This window comes from Clinocottus analis, unplaced genomic scaffold (assembly GCF_023055335.1).
Source record: "Clinocottus analis isolate CAN_PGR_092001 unplaced genomic scaffold, fCliAna1.0.p SCAF_26, whole genome shotgun sequence".
Classification (NCBI taxonomy): Eukaryota; Metazoa; Chordata; class Actinopteri; order Perciformes; family Cottidae; genus Clinocottus; species Clinocottus analis.
Window position 1 is genome coordinate 4531468 of NW_027175998.1, and position 18822 is coordinate 4550289.

Genomic DNA, 18822 nt, shown 5'->3' on the forward strand with positions numbered 1-18822 from the left:
ACGCTAACGTACATGTAAGAATGGTCAAGTCTTTTTGTTTTTCAAAAAGGATTGTTTAGAGGCTAAAATATGTTAGAGGCTTAGAAATGGGAATTGAATACACACACACACACACACACACACACACACACACACACAGATATATATATATATATATATATATATATATATATATATATATATATATATATATTCCTATCCTCATTAAAATCAGTTAAATCATATATGTATATATGATTTAATTGATTTTAATAAGGATAGGTATATATATACACACCTATCCTTTATTATGGATTATTGTAATATATGGCAGTATGCATCGTATTGCATATTATAGCAATATATCACGATACATATATCGTATCGTGACCCGTGTATCGCGATACGTATCGTATCGGGTCATCGTTGTGATGATGTCATACCTTACTGGCTCCACCGTGCAGGATATATGATTTAATTGATTTTAATAAGGATATATATATATACTTCTCTATATATATATACTTATGCTTCTCTGCCTATACCTTTTCAGTCCGTCTTTGTATATTATATTATATTGTGACTTTACTTATTGTGTTGTATGTAATGATTGACTGAGACAACTCGCATGTAAGTTAACTGTCGCGTGGGACCTTTGCACGAGTTGTGGTTTTGTTCCACCTGACCGGGCTGACTTGACCAGGTCCCCGGTGTTTCAGGTCAGCATGCCGGACAGCCCGGCCTGTTCCGCCGGCCTCGGCCCGGCTGCCTCCCCGAGCTGGAGCTGCGGTACCTGCAGTGCACGTGCTGCTGGCGGAGCCGGGTCCCCGTGGCGGGCTTCGAGACCCTGAACGCCACCCTGTCCTCCATGACGGAGCCCTGCGAGGACGACGACCGGTCCCTGGACGCCTGCTACACCTCCGAGCAGCGGGTCGCCATCCTCCAGCTGCTCAACACCGGCACGCTGTCGGAGCTGGCGTGCGTGAAGCTCCTCAGGGGCCGCAAGTCGCTGAACCTGGTGGAGTACAGGACTAAAAACGGGCCCTTCAGGACCCTGGAGAGCGTGGTGAACGTGCCGCTGCTGAAGCACAAGAGTGCCGTCACGGTGTTCAACTCTATTCTCAACCCGGTGAAGAAGGAGAGGAAAGTGAGGATCCAGTTGGCCAAGTTCATCAGACCGGAAGTGGACAGGACCTGGCTGGAGGTGAGCTTCTCGTCCGGTGGGGCCAGAGTTTCAAACATGGGTTTTAAAGTGGGGTCAAAGCAGAGACTTGTAGTCCCTCGTATGTTTAAGTTCTAACTCCTGTAATTCCCACAATGGATTGATTGACTGCATTACCCTCCTTACTTGGCAAACAACCATGCCTTTAAACTCTACACACCACTTTGCTTTTTTTTTTTGCCAAGCTCACTCAACTAATGGCCTGAGGGTTAAAGCTCTCCATGAACCACTAAAGATTTTGTGTAGCGGTTTGTCGCACGCTGGAGAAACTGACTTTTGACATGTCGCGTGTTGGGCAATCTGATCCAGCGTTTGTCTGTTCGGTTGTCGTCGTTAATTTGCTTCGGCCGCCTGTCGTGATTCTGTATTTGTTTCCTCAGGAGGCCAGTAATATTGTGTCACTAGTATGTGGGACTAATAAAATTGCCTGGGCTCAAGTGGACCGCGGGATGACGGTGCTGGATTGGCAAACGCAGGAATGTCCCAATTTTCTGAACGGAACATACATGGCGTCTGCCTACTTGAACGATGTGAGTATAGACAATTCATCTTAAATTATCAGCCAATAGTTGAATTGGATTTCACGGAGAAACCTGCTCATTTGTTTGAACGTTAACATCGTGGACCTCAAAAAGAAATGAGCCCATAAACAACCGCACAATGTGTCATTTCTCTTCTCTCCCGTGAGGTTTCTGCGGCGGTGGCGTTGCTCCCGTCAGCCGACTTCTACATCATCGAGAAATGCGCCATCTCGGTCCAGAACACGGCTCTGTTCCCCATCATGGCCCACATGAGGGCTGTGGAGGCCATGCTGTTCGCTCTGCTGGAGCCCAGAAGCTCACCGGCCGAGTCCAACGGTCCTCCAAGGTGGGAATGACTCTTCAAATATGAAAGGAACCTAAATACTGTACAAACACACCCACTTTTTTCCTTCTCCTTCCCAGAGTCTTGAACATGATGCGCGGCTCTGTGGGCCGTCACTTCGGACTCATGGTGGGCGAGTCGCGGACCAGCGGCGCTCCGACACTGCGACAGCTGATGACCGAGTCGGTGACGCAGAAGATCCCCAGGGTCAACTTCCCCGCCGCGCTGCTCTTGAGGCACAGGAACTCGTTCCAGATGCGCAGCAGGAGAGACGGCGAGGAGCTCTGCGACGCTCTGCTCCAGGCCGTGGCGTTTTACGAGCTCCTCAGTGAATCTTCCAGTTAGCCGCCGCGGCCGCGTGGATCGGTCCCTAAAGCGCTCCGAGCCCCTTTTGGACCTGAACCCGACCTTGGAACAGATTTGGTGGCGATTTGTGGCACATTTTAAATTCTATCATATTCTGTTACAAGTTTTATTTGGACACTTGTAGAAAGTAAAGGCTGTCTGCCATCTTGCCACGGTCTGTTTCACTCTGTGACCTCAGTACACCAACAAAGTACTTTACATTCTTTAAAAAAAAATTTAAAAAAAAGAGACCAGAATCATTTACAAAAATGTTTTATTTTACTTTTCATAATAAAATACATGTAAAAAAATATATATAAAAAACACAGATTTCTCAACTGCATTCAATTCATTTGACAGCACTTAGCTGGAGACAGAACGCTGGTTAAATAAATGCACACAAATCAACACTGGAGTACGGTGAAGTAGCACATGAGGTTCTTCAGGATAAATCCTGGACCAGGAGTTGAACCGTTGACTTTGAGAGGCCCAGCTGGGTGACGCTGAGGCACTTCAGACTCCTGTGGGGCGACAAATCATTTGAATCTTATTATTTTGATGTACTAACAATTTATCCCACAATTAATCAGTTGGAAAACTTAAGTTAATTAGTTGGATCTAAAAAAAAAGTGATTTCGTACGGCAGCGGTGTGTTTCACCGTATAATAGAACAAAGAAAATCGCAATAATTTTCAAGTAAACCAGATTGCTCCGACAAAAACAAATAAAATGTCTAATCACTTCGTTAGAACAATGCAAATAAAGTTTGATCTGTGCAAAATGACTAATATTTAGCCAAAACAAAAAGCTCATTCTAGCTGCAATCAACCTGTTTTGCATTGAATATCTTTTCAAGATTATAAGCAACCTGTGCAAAAAACAAAGTTGTTTCAGTGTTTATGGCTGCAACGAGCTGCTTTCCTCTACAAGTCTTTATAAAACGGTTGTAGACATACGGCCGCTCTCACTTCATGCTCAATGTTGAGCTGAGATCTGTTTGAGACGCAACAGAACAAAAGTTTTGGTAAAACGTCAAATCGGTGTAACGTAAATATTTCCATGAAGTACAGGTATTTCATGTCAGTGTACTTTTGTACTCTGACGTTCTCATGTACTTCATGGGGCGTCGTCCTGAAACTGAAACCACGGGGTCGCTGGTTCGATCCCTGTTTCCTCCCCGTAGTTTGCGTGTGGAAGTGTCCTTGAGCAAGACACTGAACCCCCAAAGCTCCTTAATTACTAAAGATGGGTAAAATGCAGAGAATAATTTCCCCACTGTGGGATTAATAAAAGAAATATAAACATTTTAAAAAGGATAAACAGAGAAAGTCAGGTGTGGCCCCACCTGACCGGCTCCTCTTTCTGATCCTGAGCTCTCTGCAAGCGACACATGTGGCGGAGGACCGGCATGTAGTCGACACTGACCGCTCGTCTGTTCCCCAGCAGGCTGAAGGGCGAACGGCCGAGGATCGCCCTGCTCAGCTCGTACCTCCTTCTGGACACACTGGAGGGGGAAGGGAGTGAGACACCATCAGTCAAATGTCTGAGGATAAATGATCTGAGATGGAGAGTAGACTCACCTTGGCGAGCACGGTGGATGAGCGCTAAAGGTGAGGCTTCGTCTTTGGGGTGAAGTCAGCCCCTCGGCTCCCCGCTGTGCGTCTCCCAGCTCTAGTCTGTATTTTTGAGCTTCAGACATCCGCCGGCAGCACCGGTGACCCGCCAGTCCCTCCACGGCTGCCTGAATATCCAACAGCCTCTCCAGGCTCAAAGTCCTGCCCACCTCCTCCTCTTCCTCCTCCTCCTCGTCGCGCATCTCATCCAACAAGCCGTCCTTAATCTCAGCTCCCGTCCAGACAAACGCCTCGGGTCGGCACGGGCCCGAGATGAGCGACGCCGCGGCGGCGGCGGCCGGCGTCGTGGAATCGAGGTACGACACGAGGTCAAAGAAGTCCGCCAGGGCATCCAAACCGCCGGACGATGCGGCGTCGCGCGTTGCTGGGATCCGTTTCCTTCTGCCGAGTCTAGACGCCTTCTTAACAGACCTGCTGGTGCGAGGGTCGCCGTCGGAGGGTGCGGGACGAGTCCCCTCGGCGCCAGCGGTGGGCAGAAGAAGCTCCAGGTTGGCGTACAGGAGAGGAACGCCTCCTCTCCAGCTCTCGGCCAGGAGCGCCAGGAGCTCCTTCATGTCCATTTCTGACCAGACCGGACGCTGGAGAATTCAAAGTATATGCAAATTATGCTTTATTATCATTTATGTATAGATATGTCTCATTAATACTTACCTTTAGTAGGTTTGACAGTTGGTGTCGGGTCATATGGTGCAGACCCAGCATGCTGGCAGTGCAGCCAGCGTCCCAACGAGGCTGCTGGGAGTCTTCATCGTCTCCTCTTCCAGGATCACCAGAGTCTAGTTGAGTGGAGAATAATTTGTTGTTGTCGTCGTTTTTTGGGGGGAGGGGGGGGGGCGAAAGCCATGTTTATTTAAATCAGAGCAACTTACAGACTTGCCCCGCGCCGCCGCTCACCCAGAGCTGCAGCTGCAGCAGGCAGCGCCGGGCGTCGCCCCCGGTGAGCCGGAGGAGGCTGCTCACGTCGTCCGACTCCAGTCGCACGTCCTCAGCCAAACCCACCAGCTGCAGGTAGCTGCAGACGTCCACCTTGGTGGCAAAACAAAACCCCTCGCTCCCATTCGCTCTCATGAGTCTGCATGTGTGTGTGTGTGTGTGGACACCGAGCAGCTCGGACTCACCACCGACGGGGTTTTGAAAACGATCTCCTCCACGCTGCAGTTGAATCTCTCTCTGAAGGAAGGATCTGAGGAAGACAGTCGTTTTCATCCGCAACTCCACTTCACCTCTAAAAGAACGACGCGGCGTTGCACTCACCACTGGTGGTCAAGACCACCGGCCTCTTGGCGGTCGCCATGAAAGTCTTGACGGCTGCGAGGAAACCGACGTCGTCGTCAAATATGACATCAACCTGTGGGGAGGTGTCAAAGCAGACCAAATGTGTGTGTGTGTGTGGTCGCTCATCCATTGAACGATACGTCCTGCAGTGTGGCGGCCGCCGGCCGGTTTACCTCTTCAAACAGAATGAGCGACGTGGCCGTCTTTCTGTTCTTTGCCACCGTCGGGTCCGAGCCCGAGCCGTCGGGCGCCGCCGGACCGCCGGCGTGAACGTGATCCGCTCTGGCCTTCACCCTGAAGTAGTTGGCCAGCGTGACCGCGGCCGGACAGGGTTTCCCTCCGCGACGCGAGGGGCCGGACTTCTGTCCCGCTCGGCTTTTGGAGGTCGAGGTGACATTTTTGGGACGCGCCGCTTTGCCTGTTGAAACAAAGAACGCAAATGCCTGAAGAACGAGGCCTCCATTACATCCACAGATGTACGCCATCGGCTTTTTAGGCTAAAATCAACCTTTTCTACAAAACTCTGTTGAAAGAGATTTTTTCTTTATGATTATTTAGATTTCAATGAGCTCCACATCATCATCATCATCATCAGTGTCGTACCAGGTAGAGTCTCAGATCTCGCGGTGCAGCCGTTGATGGCGTAGTTGTTGAAGTATGTTGGCTTCAGCGGGTCCTTCCCCGACGTCTCCACCAGGTGGGACTGGGTCGCCTCCTTCAGCTGGGACAGAACATGGCGGCCGCTGCGCTGCGAGGAGCAGTTCACCTCAAAGACCTTTTCCATTCGACAGGAAAAGAAAAATGGAAGAAAATTGCTCTTATTTAAGTGTGGTGTCTGAATTATTCTTTACTGTTACCAACCTAGAATCCTCTAAAGCCAATGATTTGGTCCTCTTGTATAAAAAGGGCCACAAAATATTAACATTTGCCCAGTGCTTCATTACGACCATCGATACCAAAAATGGACTCTTTGAGTTTTGCCAAATGGCCACACGATGCATTTCAGATTCTCCATCTTCTCCAAGTCAATGGACACAATTCCAGTGAGCAACAGAGACGTGTATCACAAGATATAAAAAACAAATAAGCATTAAGATTGGCAGCCTGGGTACAAAGATATCGCTCCAGTGTGAGTCACCAAACCTTGAAGCCCAGCTCCTGAGCGCAGGCATACACGGAGGCGGTCTTGCCCACGCCGGGAGGGCCCGTGATCAGCACGGTGCTGCCCGGCGGCGGCTCCTCCTCCGGCCCGGCCTCACCCTGGAAGTCTCCACAGTCCCACGAGTCTGCACGGGACGGGAATCGAGGGGGAAGAAAATCCATGAAGCCCGGAGTCATGACGTCCACATTATGAATGTAACTCCAAACATACTGTTGCTGTTTCCTTCTCGTCTCCTCTCGTCCATTTGTCTCCTCTCGTCACGGTCGGCTCTTAGTTTCCATTTCTTCAACCAGCTGAATTCCATTGAGAAAAACAAAAACAATAGATTATCCTCAAGGCCAATATGTACCCGCGACCAGGATGAGGGCGCTTTATTACACTGAACCGACGTTTGCAGCTTCTTCACAGGGGCCGAGTTGCCGATGACCTCGCGTGAACTCCGAGGGCTGTATTTGTCCGTCCAGAGGACGTCCTCCAAACTGGGATCTGGACAAAAGAGAGTGAATTTCCTGCTCTCTAAAAGGGCCCAAAACATGTCAACGAACAAACAACACATCACGAGTTCACCTCTTTGGGGGATGCCGGAGGTTTTGGCCGACTGGCCGCGAGATTCTGTGAGATGGATCGACCCAGAGAGCGGCTCCGGGCCTGCTGGGCTCCCACTTTGCTCTCTCAGTCTGCGAGTGCGACTCAGCTTGTTACTCCCGGGCAGCTGATGATGCTGATGTTGATGCTGCTGCTGCTGCTGCTGCTGGACCGTCACGAGGGGACCTTCCTGGACCGCTGGCACCAGACATGGAGCCCTGTTGAAGGTTTCCTCTGCAGCGAGACTCGACCTCAGACGTTTGGGCCCCCTGTCAGAGCTGTCGTTCCCTCGTTTCCTCTTCTCTTGGAAGGGGTTCTGTGGGGAGCTTATTGCTTTCAGGGGAAAAGACAGACAGTCAGTGGCAGCACAGGTTCAGTTGAATGAAATGAAAAGCAAATTCCTGATAATAACTGCTGCAAAAAATTAAGTCCTCACCTGCGGGTCCCACGTCCTGCGGCCTTCCTCGCGCTCTCTCCCGCAGAGAGCTGAACACCGTTGTGACAGGAAACGCCGGGTTGGACGTCCGGATGTCGTCCAGACAGCCGCGCAGGGCGGAGGGCGACAGCCGTCCTCCCCAGGACCCCCTGCTCTCCGTCGGCCGACACACTGTTGATAAACACCGCTGACCTTTCACCCGCTGCACGCCCTCCGTCTGGGGAGGGCGCGCCGGTTCCCGCAGCTTCTCCGCGGGCCGACCCGGCCTCCCGTCGCCGCTCCGTTTGCTTTCGCCGTGCTGTGTTTTACGCAAGAAGATTGGCGCGATTTTCACGTCTTTTGCACAGAGGGTCTCTCCGCGCACCTGAGGCGGTGCGGCTTTTCTGGCTGAGGTGGCCGCAGCGGGAACGCGCGCGTCTGTCGCTGCCCGCGAGGCCGCGTCTCCTCTGCGCGTCACCACCGGCTCGGCGGCGCGCGGGGGGTGAAACATCTTTACATGTCTTGCTCCGTTTCAGTTTGTTTTGCATTGCAAAGAAACTCCACTTTCAAAGACTTTTGTCTTTGGCGCTTCGCTGTCGCTCACGCATGACGCGCCGGTTACGTCATTTTGTGCGACGCTAAAAAAAAAAGGCAAAAGTGTCAATTTGTCTTTAACACTGACCGAGATAGCCGTTAGCCGTTAGCTCACTACGTATGTTTTGGCTAGGTCCATTGAAGCAACACATATAACAAATTGTGTTGAATCAAAAACTGCTTTGAAATGACGTAAAACGTGCGGCTAACAGGTTGGGTGGAGCCAAAGATCGTATATGTACAGACAAATCACACGGAGGCTCCCGTCCAGTGAAACGAACTGATTCAGATGACGAAGCCTTTCAAGCTAACACGCCAAACAAGCCGAGAAGTTCTGGCTAAAAGCTGACGATATTATAAAAAAATAACGTTAATGGTTACGGAGGACGTATTTTCATCTACAATCATGACTCCGGTTCAACACGTCCCCAATAAAGTGCAGAGTGGTAGTTCTGCTGTTGTCACAAGCTTTCGCGTGCGCATGCGCATTTAGCTGGTTTTCAAAATCAACCTCATGTGGTTTGCCAGTTTACTTCCCAGGAATTTACTTGTGTTAATAAACATTAAAGGACATTTTATATGAAATACAGGCACGGTACTGCACAAAACAAGGTGAAAAATGTAGAAAAGAAAAAGCAAAAATACAGTATAATTTATTGTTATGGTTTTGTTCTGTGGAAAACAGCTCCTCACATTCAAAAATGCTCTTTATCAAGACACATTGAGACCCAGCTAAGGCCAAGTTGACATGTTCTCTCACACTGAAGATGGAACGAGGATCCACAGCTTGAAGCGCAGGGACATAGAAATGTGTGGTCTGAAGCGTTCACTACCATCTTGACCAGCATCAGCTTTTACATTGTGACTCACCTCATTCTGGTCGTCACAGGCACACTGGTGGAAGATGGAAGACTTTTTTTTTTTTTTTTTACTGGTCACAGGCTTTAATGAAGGGGATAGCAGAGGTACCTTTGATAGACAACCCCAGTTATGTAATCATAACACTAACTGAGACAGAAAAACGCTTTCCTGACACTTTTGGGGAACGACAGATTTAATCTAGACAGACGAGTATGGAGCAGTTCTTCTCTTTAGGTCAGGCTGCAGAATTCTTTTCTGAAGACACTTGATGCATTTGGGACATTTGCAAGGTCTGCACTCGGCTTACTCCTTTATGTTTCTCTCTTGCAACATATGAAATATTCAGTGTTGCCTTGTGTTAACATTCGTTATATAAACAGGTCTGATTTTGAATGCTCATTCAGGCTGAACCTCAGTACAATGACGTTAATCTTTTTTTTGATTAAATACATTCTGTGTTGACGTCAACTTGACTGTTCATTTTTTACTTTAACAGTTGAAATTTATAAAAACAGCCCAAGTAAGTGACTTTCAAGTTAAGAAAAGCAACAGTTTCACTAGTGTGGATCTTTGTCAAACAAAAACATAACAAATCTAATATTTAATTCTGCATGTGAAATACTTATTTCATATGTATGGGCATGAATTGTTCATTTAAAATGTATGAGAATGTTTTACTCAGACAAGTGGAACTGCTCGGCAGAGCCATGAAGGAGTGTAATGATGCACGAGTCCAAAATGTCTACAACATTACAGCCAACATAAGGGCACATTTTTTTTTATTTCTTTAAATATAAAAGTCCCCTAGCCAGCATGTACAGTGAACAATTTTCAAACAGGGTGTTTTGATAATAATGGTGAATATGTTTCCCCTTTTCCTCAGATGAATACAGAAACCTTCAACAAATAGTGGAGGAAGGACAACGATTGTAAATTTGGTTGTTCACAGGATGTAACTACAAAACATCAACTACTGCAGTTATTTTTTTTCTTAAACTTAAAAAAAAAAATTGTGATGGAATGAACAAAATAAAAGATGCTAAATAATATACAGAACTAAGAGACTGGGGGAAATCTTAGCCTTTGGCATAAACTGCACCGAACAGGACAGACCTGACAGCCAACCATGGAATGAACCGGCGTATTGCTTTGAGAGAAGAGCGGCAATCTGGTAGTTATTGAACTCACAACGGGGCGCGGCTCAACGTTTGATGCGATTACACGTTAACAAAAATTCGGTCGATATCTTCCGATACTCTAAATCCACGTTGGAGAAAAACACATAAAACGCATCGGGATTGCAAACATGGTCGACCCTCAAAGTGAGCAGAAGCCTTCAGGCGGTGCACTGGGCACGGGGGCGATGTGCTGCTGGTCGCCTCGGGAATACAGTAGTCCGAAAGAGTTGAATTCCCTGGCTTTCCTTGAGATTTTATCAATGCAGGCCAAAAGGCTTAGGGGTGATGGAGAAGGGTGTTTTTTTTAAAAAAAAACATTTTTTTAATGTTTTCTTTTATAGCATGGACCCAAAATCAAAATGTATTCTCTTGTTTCGAGATCCAAGGCTGACAGTATATCACTATTGTCCTGGCAACCTACCAGCAAAACCCACAATCCACGTTGGGGGTCCTAACACAAGCTTTATATACTCTAGACATCGACTGTCTGTGACTGTCTGACCAGTCAAGTGTCATTCACAACAGTGACATCAAACCCACTAAAGTTTCCCCACTGACGCCAGCAGAGACGCTGCATTTAACATTTGGCGCAGCATGATTATTACAAAGAAAAGCTTTCTAAATACAAACACACCCAAGTGCTAAACATAATCAGCTAAAAGGATAAGATCTCGTCAAGATTATCGCGTACGTGTACAAATAATCAGGAGTGACATTACCAGTACATGTTAACTGGAGTCTTGAGGCAGTCGTCTCCGACATGGACAAACCGAAACGTCGGAGGACTCTTGTTTGTTCAGGCTCTCGCCCAAAGACAGACACTTCAGCGGCTCCTACAGAATGCGTATTAAGTAGGTTCGACTTACAGCCAGCCCTCAAATTCCTGCTTTGTGTGGATGTCGGTGTTTCACTTTCATATTGTTCATATTTGGTTCAGTTCTCAAGTTCAGAAAACTTGTTTACCTTGTGTACTAGTCGGGTTCGGGTCAGAGCCTCCGGTTCTCGCTCCTATCTAAGCACCAAAGGGTTGTTAATGTTCATTTGAAGAAGAAAAAGAAAAGAAAAAGAAAAACACAGCAATCGTTGTTCCGTCAGTCCGTCCGTCAGTCAGCTAGTGAGCTTTTTGTCCTCTTGCCCTGTTTCCCCCCGGTGGAGGTGATGGCGTTGCCGTTGCAGGCGCCCGCTGAAGCCAGCGCCTGGCCCTGCTGCTGCTGATCCTCCTCCTCGACGTCCGGGAGCTCCTCCTTGATCTGCCGCAGGCGGGCCATGGCGCGGTCGATGGTGGCGGTGGTCACCAGGTTGAAGTCGTGCATGCTGACGAGATGCAGGAGGAAGTTGCGGCAGAGGTTGCGGCGGACGATGTGAGCGCCGGTGTTCTCCGCGAAGAGCATGATGGCCTGATTCATCTGGTTGTCTGCAATGAAACTGCAACACGGGGGGGGTGGGGGAGTACAGAGGGGCTTAGTTTCTAGAGGTTAAATAGGCGGATGGGCAAGAGTGCAGCTGGGACTACAAGACAGAACAACTGCTGCATGGGTGGCTAGACAGCGCTCCATCACACGTATCGAGATCGCAAGTGGACGTCTAAGTGCTTTGGTTTGTTTTTTTTCCAATCCAAAAATCAAAGCCCCTTCAGAGTTTTGCAAAGTTTCCCCGTCCAAATGAAAGCTGCGTACATAGACACAGACACGCCACTGCTTTAATCTCTGCATCAGGACTACTTCTCTGTTGATGGAGCGATGTCTACCACTTCCCACGTACCCGTACTTCATGACATGAAGGTTCCACAGCTTCATCACTTCCTTCTCTCCCTCATTGACGTCGGTGAACTCATCCAGTTGCTAAATGTAAAAAAAAAGAAGTAAAAAGACACAAAAAATTAGGATACAACTATGGTAACGCAGTATTCCAACCCTGAAGAGGGGCCGCCGCCGACCTCAGTCAAGGTCAGTACTAAGTTCTTCCTATAAATATAAAATATCACAAAGTACAGTGAGCGCATAGTGTTTTATGTAAGTTTTACAAGTTGACTAATGTCAAACCAATGAAACTACCAGACGGGATGTAAAGTAGACTCTGCTATTGTCCTCCTCAAACTCAAACTCTTTACATTAAGAAAGGAGGGTGATTTTCTACAATCGCCTCAGTAAGTGAGGAAGAAACTCGAGGAATTGACCAGGAAAGGGTGCGAGTGGTGCGACGATGGCTTCTCACCGTGGCCGTCTTCTCTCGGAGCCACTCGGGGTCTCTCTCGTCCTCGCTGTCCTCCTCCATCTCCTGCGGCCGCAGCGGCATGCAGCTGTCGCTGTGGAAGTAGAGGCGGTTGTGTCCGCTGACGTACGTCCTCTGCTGCTCCAACTCTCCGTCCTCGGACTCCAGGAACTCTGACAGACTCGGTTTAGTCCTCTTGGGCCTGGAGGAAAGGGGGCGCACGTGCACACGGACGCTGGAATTTCACACTTTTCCTGTTCTCATGTACTGATGCTTCCATCACCTGTCCTAAAATGGTTTTAACCCAGTTCCCTGAACTTCATTCAAACAAGTTAATTATCGTCGGTGCAAACACTGCTTTTTTAAACAGGGTTCAAGTTTACCTGCAAACCAGTATGTGAGTGACAGCGGTCCTCTTAACTGGGCCGTTGCGGCTGAAAGCAAAACCGGGTTGGCTGTGGATGTCCTGAGGGTTGCCAACGTACGATCCGTCATAGCACTCATTGATGGACACGTCTATCCTCGCTCCTTTGGGGTGAGGCTGCACATTAACAATAAAGACACATCAGTGAAATCCTACAGGAAATTAGCCAGACGCTTATTGAGATTAAGGGGATCGCTGCAGTGAATGCCAACGTTAGAAGTGTGATTACTCAACGACAAAAAAAAAAAAAAGGGGAGTGCCTGTTCAGAAACAAAAACAAGAGTTCTCCACAAACGGGTCAGCCGCTCGACAAGTCGTACATCCTGCACATGAGCAGCTCTCAACACAAGCACTCAGGCGTCAGCTACTTCTGTCACCGCCTCTGAAAACTAACGATCCATTTTGCTTCGTTCTTATCTCTGTTGAGAGTTGGACATGTGCAGTACAGATTTTTCTTTTTAAATGAGACGTTATTTAATCCAAGAACCATTCTAATTCATTTTTCTCTCCAAAAAAACAGAAGGAAAATCTCACACACGCACCATTTTAAAATAGACTTTAAGCCCGACAGCCAGTTCCTTACCACGTAGTTGAAGATGAAGCGGGAGTGGGAGAGTTTGAGGTGTTTGAGCAGGCTGTAGAGTTTGCTGCAATTCAGGGTACACCAGGGACAGTGAAGGTCATCTCTTGCCTCTGTTTGCTGCCGCGTGTTATTGTTGTACAAGAACTGAACACGGACACATCTCGTTAGTTACAAGGTAAACCAGAAAGGGCCAAACCTCCAGCAGACGTGGCAACATTGTTCTTTCTACGGTCTAGAAATGTGACAGTCATTCCAAACATGTTTTAAGACGTTTTGCATTTCAGCGTCCAAGCTGTGCGACGTACCTGATAAAATATACGTAGCTTCTGCCGCGGCTCACACAGGACGTGCTCCTTCCTCGTCTGAACGTCTGTGCTCACCGACTCTTTCACTGCTGACGGGAACAGACGGAGATGGTTATTTATGGGAGGATCACCGCGTTGATTTGGTGCATTCAACGTGGAATTTGAACCATTTGGCCAGAACGGCCTTTTGGCATTCAAACAGGAAAGGGAAGGAGCAGGATTTAATGTTTTTACGGATGCTGCATCAACGATGGATTTAAAAAACACGTTTTAGTTGATTTCAATGTTTATCTGTTGCTTGATTAATCATCAAAGCATCATGAGAGCCGAGGCTCTTGACCCCGCTTCTCACTTACAGTAAGCAAACCTGCAGACACACAAACTATAAATGTCTTCATTAATTAGGTTTAAAACACTGTGCCCAAACCAAAGACGTTAGGTAATGACTCAGTCTGACTTTTTGCCAGATTCAGTTATAAAAAAACGGTCATACCACAACAATATGACCCATTCAGCTTCACTCAGAAAATCCGCCATGAAATTAGATCAACAACTGCGGTTAAGTGTTCTAGTGTCATTTATTAAGACTTGCACGGCACTTTTAATTCGAGCAGAACATTCACAGCCCTCCGACCCGTCATCAAGCAGAAGATGTTTCCACACACAACAATTGGATGAAATTCCCCACGTCACAGCACATTTCTCATTCAGTCTGGTCTTTTTTTAAAAATAAATTAACGGTAAAGCCGTCGGTGGTGTTTTAAAGCTCACCCATGAGGGCAGCTCGGTGGTTGCTGGTTCTGGTCTCCATGGGGCTGGAGCTGTCGGAGTTGCGCGTGGCGAGGGGTTTAGCCACGGGGGCAGTGGACTTCCCGCTGGCGTCGCCTGTCCAACGCAGCATGAACTGCAATGTGGGTCCCTGAGAAAAGGTCTCAAATGGTGGCAGTCTCTGTGGGACAGTCATACGGAGCAACGATCAGTGACGAAGTGGACAACACATCCTAAAGATACGGAAGAGTCCAAAGCAGCGTCCGGATGCAGCCAAAGAGGAGACGACACTCGCACACTTCATGCAGGCAAACATGTACCTTTCCATCCAGAATGGTTTCCCATGTAGCTCGCTTCTTGCTGACGGGGCTGTCCTCCATCCCCTGCATCGACACCTCGTACTCCCCGTCCAGCAGCTGCAATCTCCTGCACAGAGCCGATCAAGAGCCGTGACTTTCACAGGTACGGTCAAAGAAACAGCAAAAAAGAAAAGCGATCTTAAAACTTGTAATGGAAACCTTACCTATTCTTGTCAAAGACAGTCATCTGTGCGACAAAGGTCTCTGTTGTCTCTCCCTCCTCTCTGTGGGATGAACTTCTCTTCTTTCTACTCGGAGTGTCTATTACATCTTTGCATAAAAACAGATACACAAAGTAGTGAGAAACTTCATATTGAATCATGTTTTATTCAAATGACAGTGCTCAAGTGAAGACTGGCTAGCTGTAGCCACTTTTGAGCGATCATAGCCTCCTCAGTCTGCTCTAATCACAAATGAACTGTTAAATAATTCAGCCCAATGGAAGCTGAACATGTGCTGCAAAAACAGTACATCATGTACCAATGTTCTCGTTGGCCTCTCCGTTGACGTCCCTCCGCCCTGTGCGTGACACCCTGAACAGGAGCGAGTAGGACTTGACCGTGTGGCTGTTGCTGGGCTCAAACTCGTTGCTGGAGACCAGGAGGGAAGGGTAGGATCCATGCTTGGTTTGGTTACTGTCAGGATTCAAAGGCACCTGCTTTTTACCTGTAGGCACTTGCTTTACCGGGCAGCTGACATCCTGAAAAAAAATAAATATATATAACCAATCATAAATTTGACCAAACACAACCATGAGGAAGGAAGATTGAACAACTTGCTGCGTTACCTTGCGTTTTTTATGGCAGACTTTGACAAGTAGCACCTCTAAGGACACTGAACTTTGTTCATTTTCTGAATTCTGAGATGGCTTTTCTGTTTGGCAAGAAGAAAAACAAGCGTGTCAATCCTTTATTCTATTTTTTGTTCCACAACTTCATCCCCGATAACATCAAACTGAACCACACATGACTTCCGTTGTTATCTCCATGTAAGGCTGATGCTCTATTGGTATACAAAACATCGTCTGTGTTACTAAGGGGAAACACTTTTTATGTCACTAGTATAATTATTAGTGTGTTTGTGTGTAAGCAATACTGACAATGGGTGTGTTTACATGTGTACAAATGTCCCAGTTTCATTCTAAGTTTTGATCTTAAGAGAATTCTGTCCACATAATTTGGACAGTATCCAGGTTTCTGATCATCTGCATGCATTTGTGTCTTGACCTCTGACCACGTCAGCGCCCATGTTGTGCACCGATAGAGAATGATCCAAAACCTGGATGAGAGCCTTAATGTCATGCCTCAATATCCAGGTTTATATTAGAGTACTCCATGTAGCATATCCAGGTTCCTCTAGTCCCTATCCTGATAACAGGTTATTGGCCTGATGGCAGCCAGTGTATGACTAAGTTTTGGATGCATTTGTAAGCATTTCCCTTTGCACTGATATGGTACAAACAAGCACTTGAGTTAAATCTGCTTACCATCCTTATGGAAGAACCCAGTGAAGGTTAACTGTAGATGTGATGACAAACTGAGGAACCAACAGAAAAATGCACAGGTGAAATTGGGTAATACCAAGTGCTCCAACTATTAATATGAATGTATGGACATAATTTATGACCAGTTTCATTGGTGTTTTAGACCCCAAAAACGACCCAGCAGTAAAATAAGAGGTGGGCCAATGTTACCTTAGAGAATCCTGCTCTCCTTTCATCCTCTCGACTGTCTGCAACATGTCATCCACTTTGAATGTTTTCCTGGGAGGAAGGATTACAAGTCATAAATAAATAATGTGGTAGACTTTAAGAAATGTGATTAAAAACATCATTTGAAAACACATCCGAGTTCATACCTTCTGGCATTTGAACGGCCATTTCTGTGAGACATGAAGGTGAGCGTCCTGTGCAAAAATATTGGCTGGAGAGGGAAGAAAAGGGAATTTATCACACTCATTTTTAGTGAGCCAGCTATACAATGCATTAACTTAAAAAGACATGCCAGGACAGTGATTCACTTACTGCAATTAAATTCCTTGTGCGGAGGAATCTGTATATCTGAGTTGGTTCTAGAAATAGAAAAGGTGTGGACATTATCACATTACTATGTTTTCAGGTTACATTTACAATGTTTAACCAGGAAACCACTCAAATCTGAAACAGAAGCAGAAGTATAAAATAAAAAATAAAAAAAATGGAGGGAGGAGTCTGATTGTCTCCCCTCCATCAGTCTGCTGTCTGTCAGAAAAAACAATGTATACGCCCCAAATAAAGGGATGTTAACAGGTGGTGGCCGATCAGGTCAAACACTCACCAACAGGGAAAATAATTGAACATATATGAAACAGTGAATCCGTTTGCAGTCTGATGACTGATACGTCCACACTGTTGACGTGAGGTCCGTCTGGGTTCAAAACAATCAATATAAAAAGGAGGCCGAGATGAACGAGGGAGGCCTGTCAGCGACAAGACATTATTGAAAACTAAAGTCCCCAGTAAAGTTAAGCGGGGAACTCGAAGCTTTCAGCGTGGGGAAGTCATTCTGGTGTTAGAAAAACGAAGAGAGGAAAAACAAGTTGCATTCCAAAGTAAAGAAGAGTGTTTAAAATCTCACTTTCAAAGGCCTGCAGGAAGAGCTCATGGTCGGCCTGGATCTGCTCCATCTTCGGCTTCTTCACAGAGTTCATCACCGCCGACGAGGCGGGGTACACGGCCCCGTTAGCTTTGCAACTGGCCCCACTCATAATAGGACCGGAGGTCTACGCGTGGACACAACGGTACACGTTACCACGCGCGTTCTTGCGGGACGAACGGTGTCAAAGCACGTTAGCCCGTTGGCAAACGCTCGTGCTAGCTAGCTCGGCTAAAATCCCAATGCTAACATGTTTAGTTCGGTATGTCGGCGCAGTGTCCGGTTCGTTTACTCGGACCACGAATAACTCACTAAAATACTCTTAAAGTCGACGTGTCGTGAACATAGGGCTTAAATGAAGGCAACCCACCCTGGCCGATGGCATTAATTAGTTAGCCTCGCTTCCTTCAGCCGACTCAACAGCAGAGAGTCATGAAGATGAAGAGGAGGCGACGAGACGCTGCTAGTTAGCTAGCGATGCTAGCATGGTGGACTAGAACACGAACCTCCCTTACGCCTGAGACTCACAGTTCACGAACACGAATATCGTTTGATGTTTGAGCTGGTGGGAGTATTTTTTTGTACATAATTATTAATTATCTATCTGTAATTTAATGTCGGTGTGGACTCCTTGAATTTGTACTGAACAACAGGGCAGTAGTCAGTCGTGAGCCAATAGGAGCCGGACTCAGAGAATCCGGCGCTGTGATTGGCTGCTGGCCTCCGGAAATGACGTACAACCCGCTCTTGCTATCCGCGATTTTGCGGGAAATCAAGTTGATCAGAATCCTCATGAAGACGAGGCTGCAGCTGAAGCTCTGTCATGCTGTTACAGTCACATGAGATCTGTTAGTCTGCTGTTGGCCGCATCACGCATGACACGAAGATCATCTCTGTGGAAGCACGTTGTTGTATCCATGTTGTTTTCATACAGCTATATATAATATTACAGATTATTGTTATTCCAAATGTAAAACGCATTGTCAAGAGCCGAAAGTTATTATTCGTTTAAATTTCGGGTAACAGCACGAATTTGATCCCACTTTGTTGTACTAATATTGTATGCTATTAAGTTCAAATCATTTGTATTTACATTAAATACTTAAAAAAATAACAGTGGCATCATATACATTTCGAAACGGAACTTTACAGCAGGATATATTACTACACTGTACGTACATCATCAGTACAGTACATGCTGCATGCTGATTGAAAACGTAATATTTATATTTTGGGGGAAAAGTAAATCATGTATTCATTATAGGGTTCGTTTAAGAACCTATTGATTTCTCTATAAATTCAATAACAATTTCGAAATATATGTTTTTAATTGTATGAGACATTAACTGTTTCAAATAATAATTCCCCCGTCAACACTTTGGATATTGGGTTTAAAATGTTTGACACATATATTTTTCGTGTCCT

The 18822-nt window shown here is 46.7% G+C and overlaps 3 protein-coding genes across 6 annotated transcripts in view; 1 reads left to right on the plus strand and 2 right to left on the minus strand.

Moving 5' to 3' along the window:
* Nucleotides 1-2585, plus strand: part of tefm (transcription elongation factor, mitochondrial) — a 2917-nt gene extending 332 nt beyond the window's left edge. The window contains exons 2-5 of the mRNA XM_068592192.1: nucleotides 699-1183; nucleotides 1582-1731; nucleotides 1890-2068; nucleotides 2146-2585. Coding sequence (XP_068448293.1) covers nucleotides 699-1183; nucleotides 1582-1731; nucleotides 1890-2068; nucleotides 2146-2410 — 1079 coding nt within the window. The 3' untranslated portion in view covers nucleotides 2411-2585. The remainder of the gene's footprint in view (nucleotides 1-698; nucleotides 1184-1581; nucleotides 1732-1889; nucleotides 2069-2145) is intronic.
* Nucleotides 2586-2740: 155 nt separating this feature from the next.
* On the minus strand, nucleotides 2741-8213 carry atad5b (ATPase family AAA domain containing 5b). 3 transcript variants are annotated; one of them, XM_068592191.1, is made up of 14 exons: nucleotides 7503-8213; nucleotides 7049-7399; nucleotides 6871-6967; nucleotides 6692-6774; nucleotides 6463-6605; nucleotides 5923-6094; nucleotides 5493-5737; nucleotides 5299-5392; nucleotides 5163-5227; nucleotides 4914-5070; nucleotides 4696-4820; nucleotides 3991-4622; nucleotides 3756-3914; nucleotides 2741-2931 (listed from the first exon to the last, which is right to left on the minus strand). In XM_068592191.1, exons 1-14 carry the CDS (start codon nucleotides 7990-7992, stop codon nucleotides 2853-2855), a joined length of 2892 nt encoding a protein of 963 aa, XP_068448292.1. In that variant the 5' UTR covers nucleotides 7993-8213; the 3' UTR covers nucleotides 2741-2852. The 3 variants fall into 3 exon arrangements, with proteins under 3 accessions (XP_068448292.1, XP_068448291.1, XP_068448290.1); XM_068592190.1 differs by having other exon boundaries at nucleotides 3836-3914; nucleotides 6871-7399; XM_068592189.1 differs by having other exon boundaries at nucleotides 6871-7399.
* A 1367-nt stretch (nucleotides 8214-9580) lies between these two features.
* On the minus strand, nucleotides 9581-18049 carry suz12b (SUZ12 polycomb repressive complex 2 subunit b). 2 transcript variants are annotated; one of them, XM_068592099.1, is made up of 17 exons: nucleotides 17768-18049; nucleotides 17380-17524; nucleotides 16788-16834; nucleotides 16622-16686; nucleotides 16458-16526; nucleotides 16251-16300; nucleotides 15552-15637; nucleotides 15245-15464; nucleotides 14929-15034; nucleotides 14726-14831; nucleotides 14409-14586; nucleotides 13638-13723; nucleotides 13333-13476; nucleotides 12709-12866; nucleotides 12329-12527; nucleotides 11882-11955; nucleotides 9581-11539 (listed from the first exon to the last, which is right to left on the minus strand). In XM_068592099.1, the coding sequence occupies exons 1-17, from the start codon at nucleotides 17780-17782 to the stop codon at nucleotides 11218-11220; spliced, it is 2070 nt and encodes a 689-aa protein (XP_068448200.1). In that variant the 5' UTR covers nucleotides 17783-18049; the 3' UTR covers nucleotides 9581-11217. The 2 variants fall into 2 exon arrangements, with proteins under 2 accessions (XP_068448200.1, XP_068448198.1); XM_068592097.1 differs by having other exon boundaries at nucleotides 13638-13726.
* Between the last annotated feature and the right edge of the window lie 773 nt (nucleotides 18050-18822).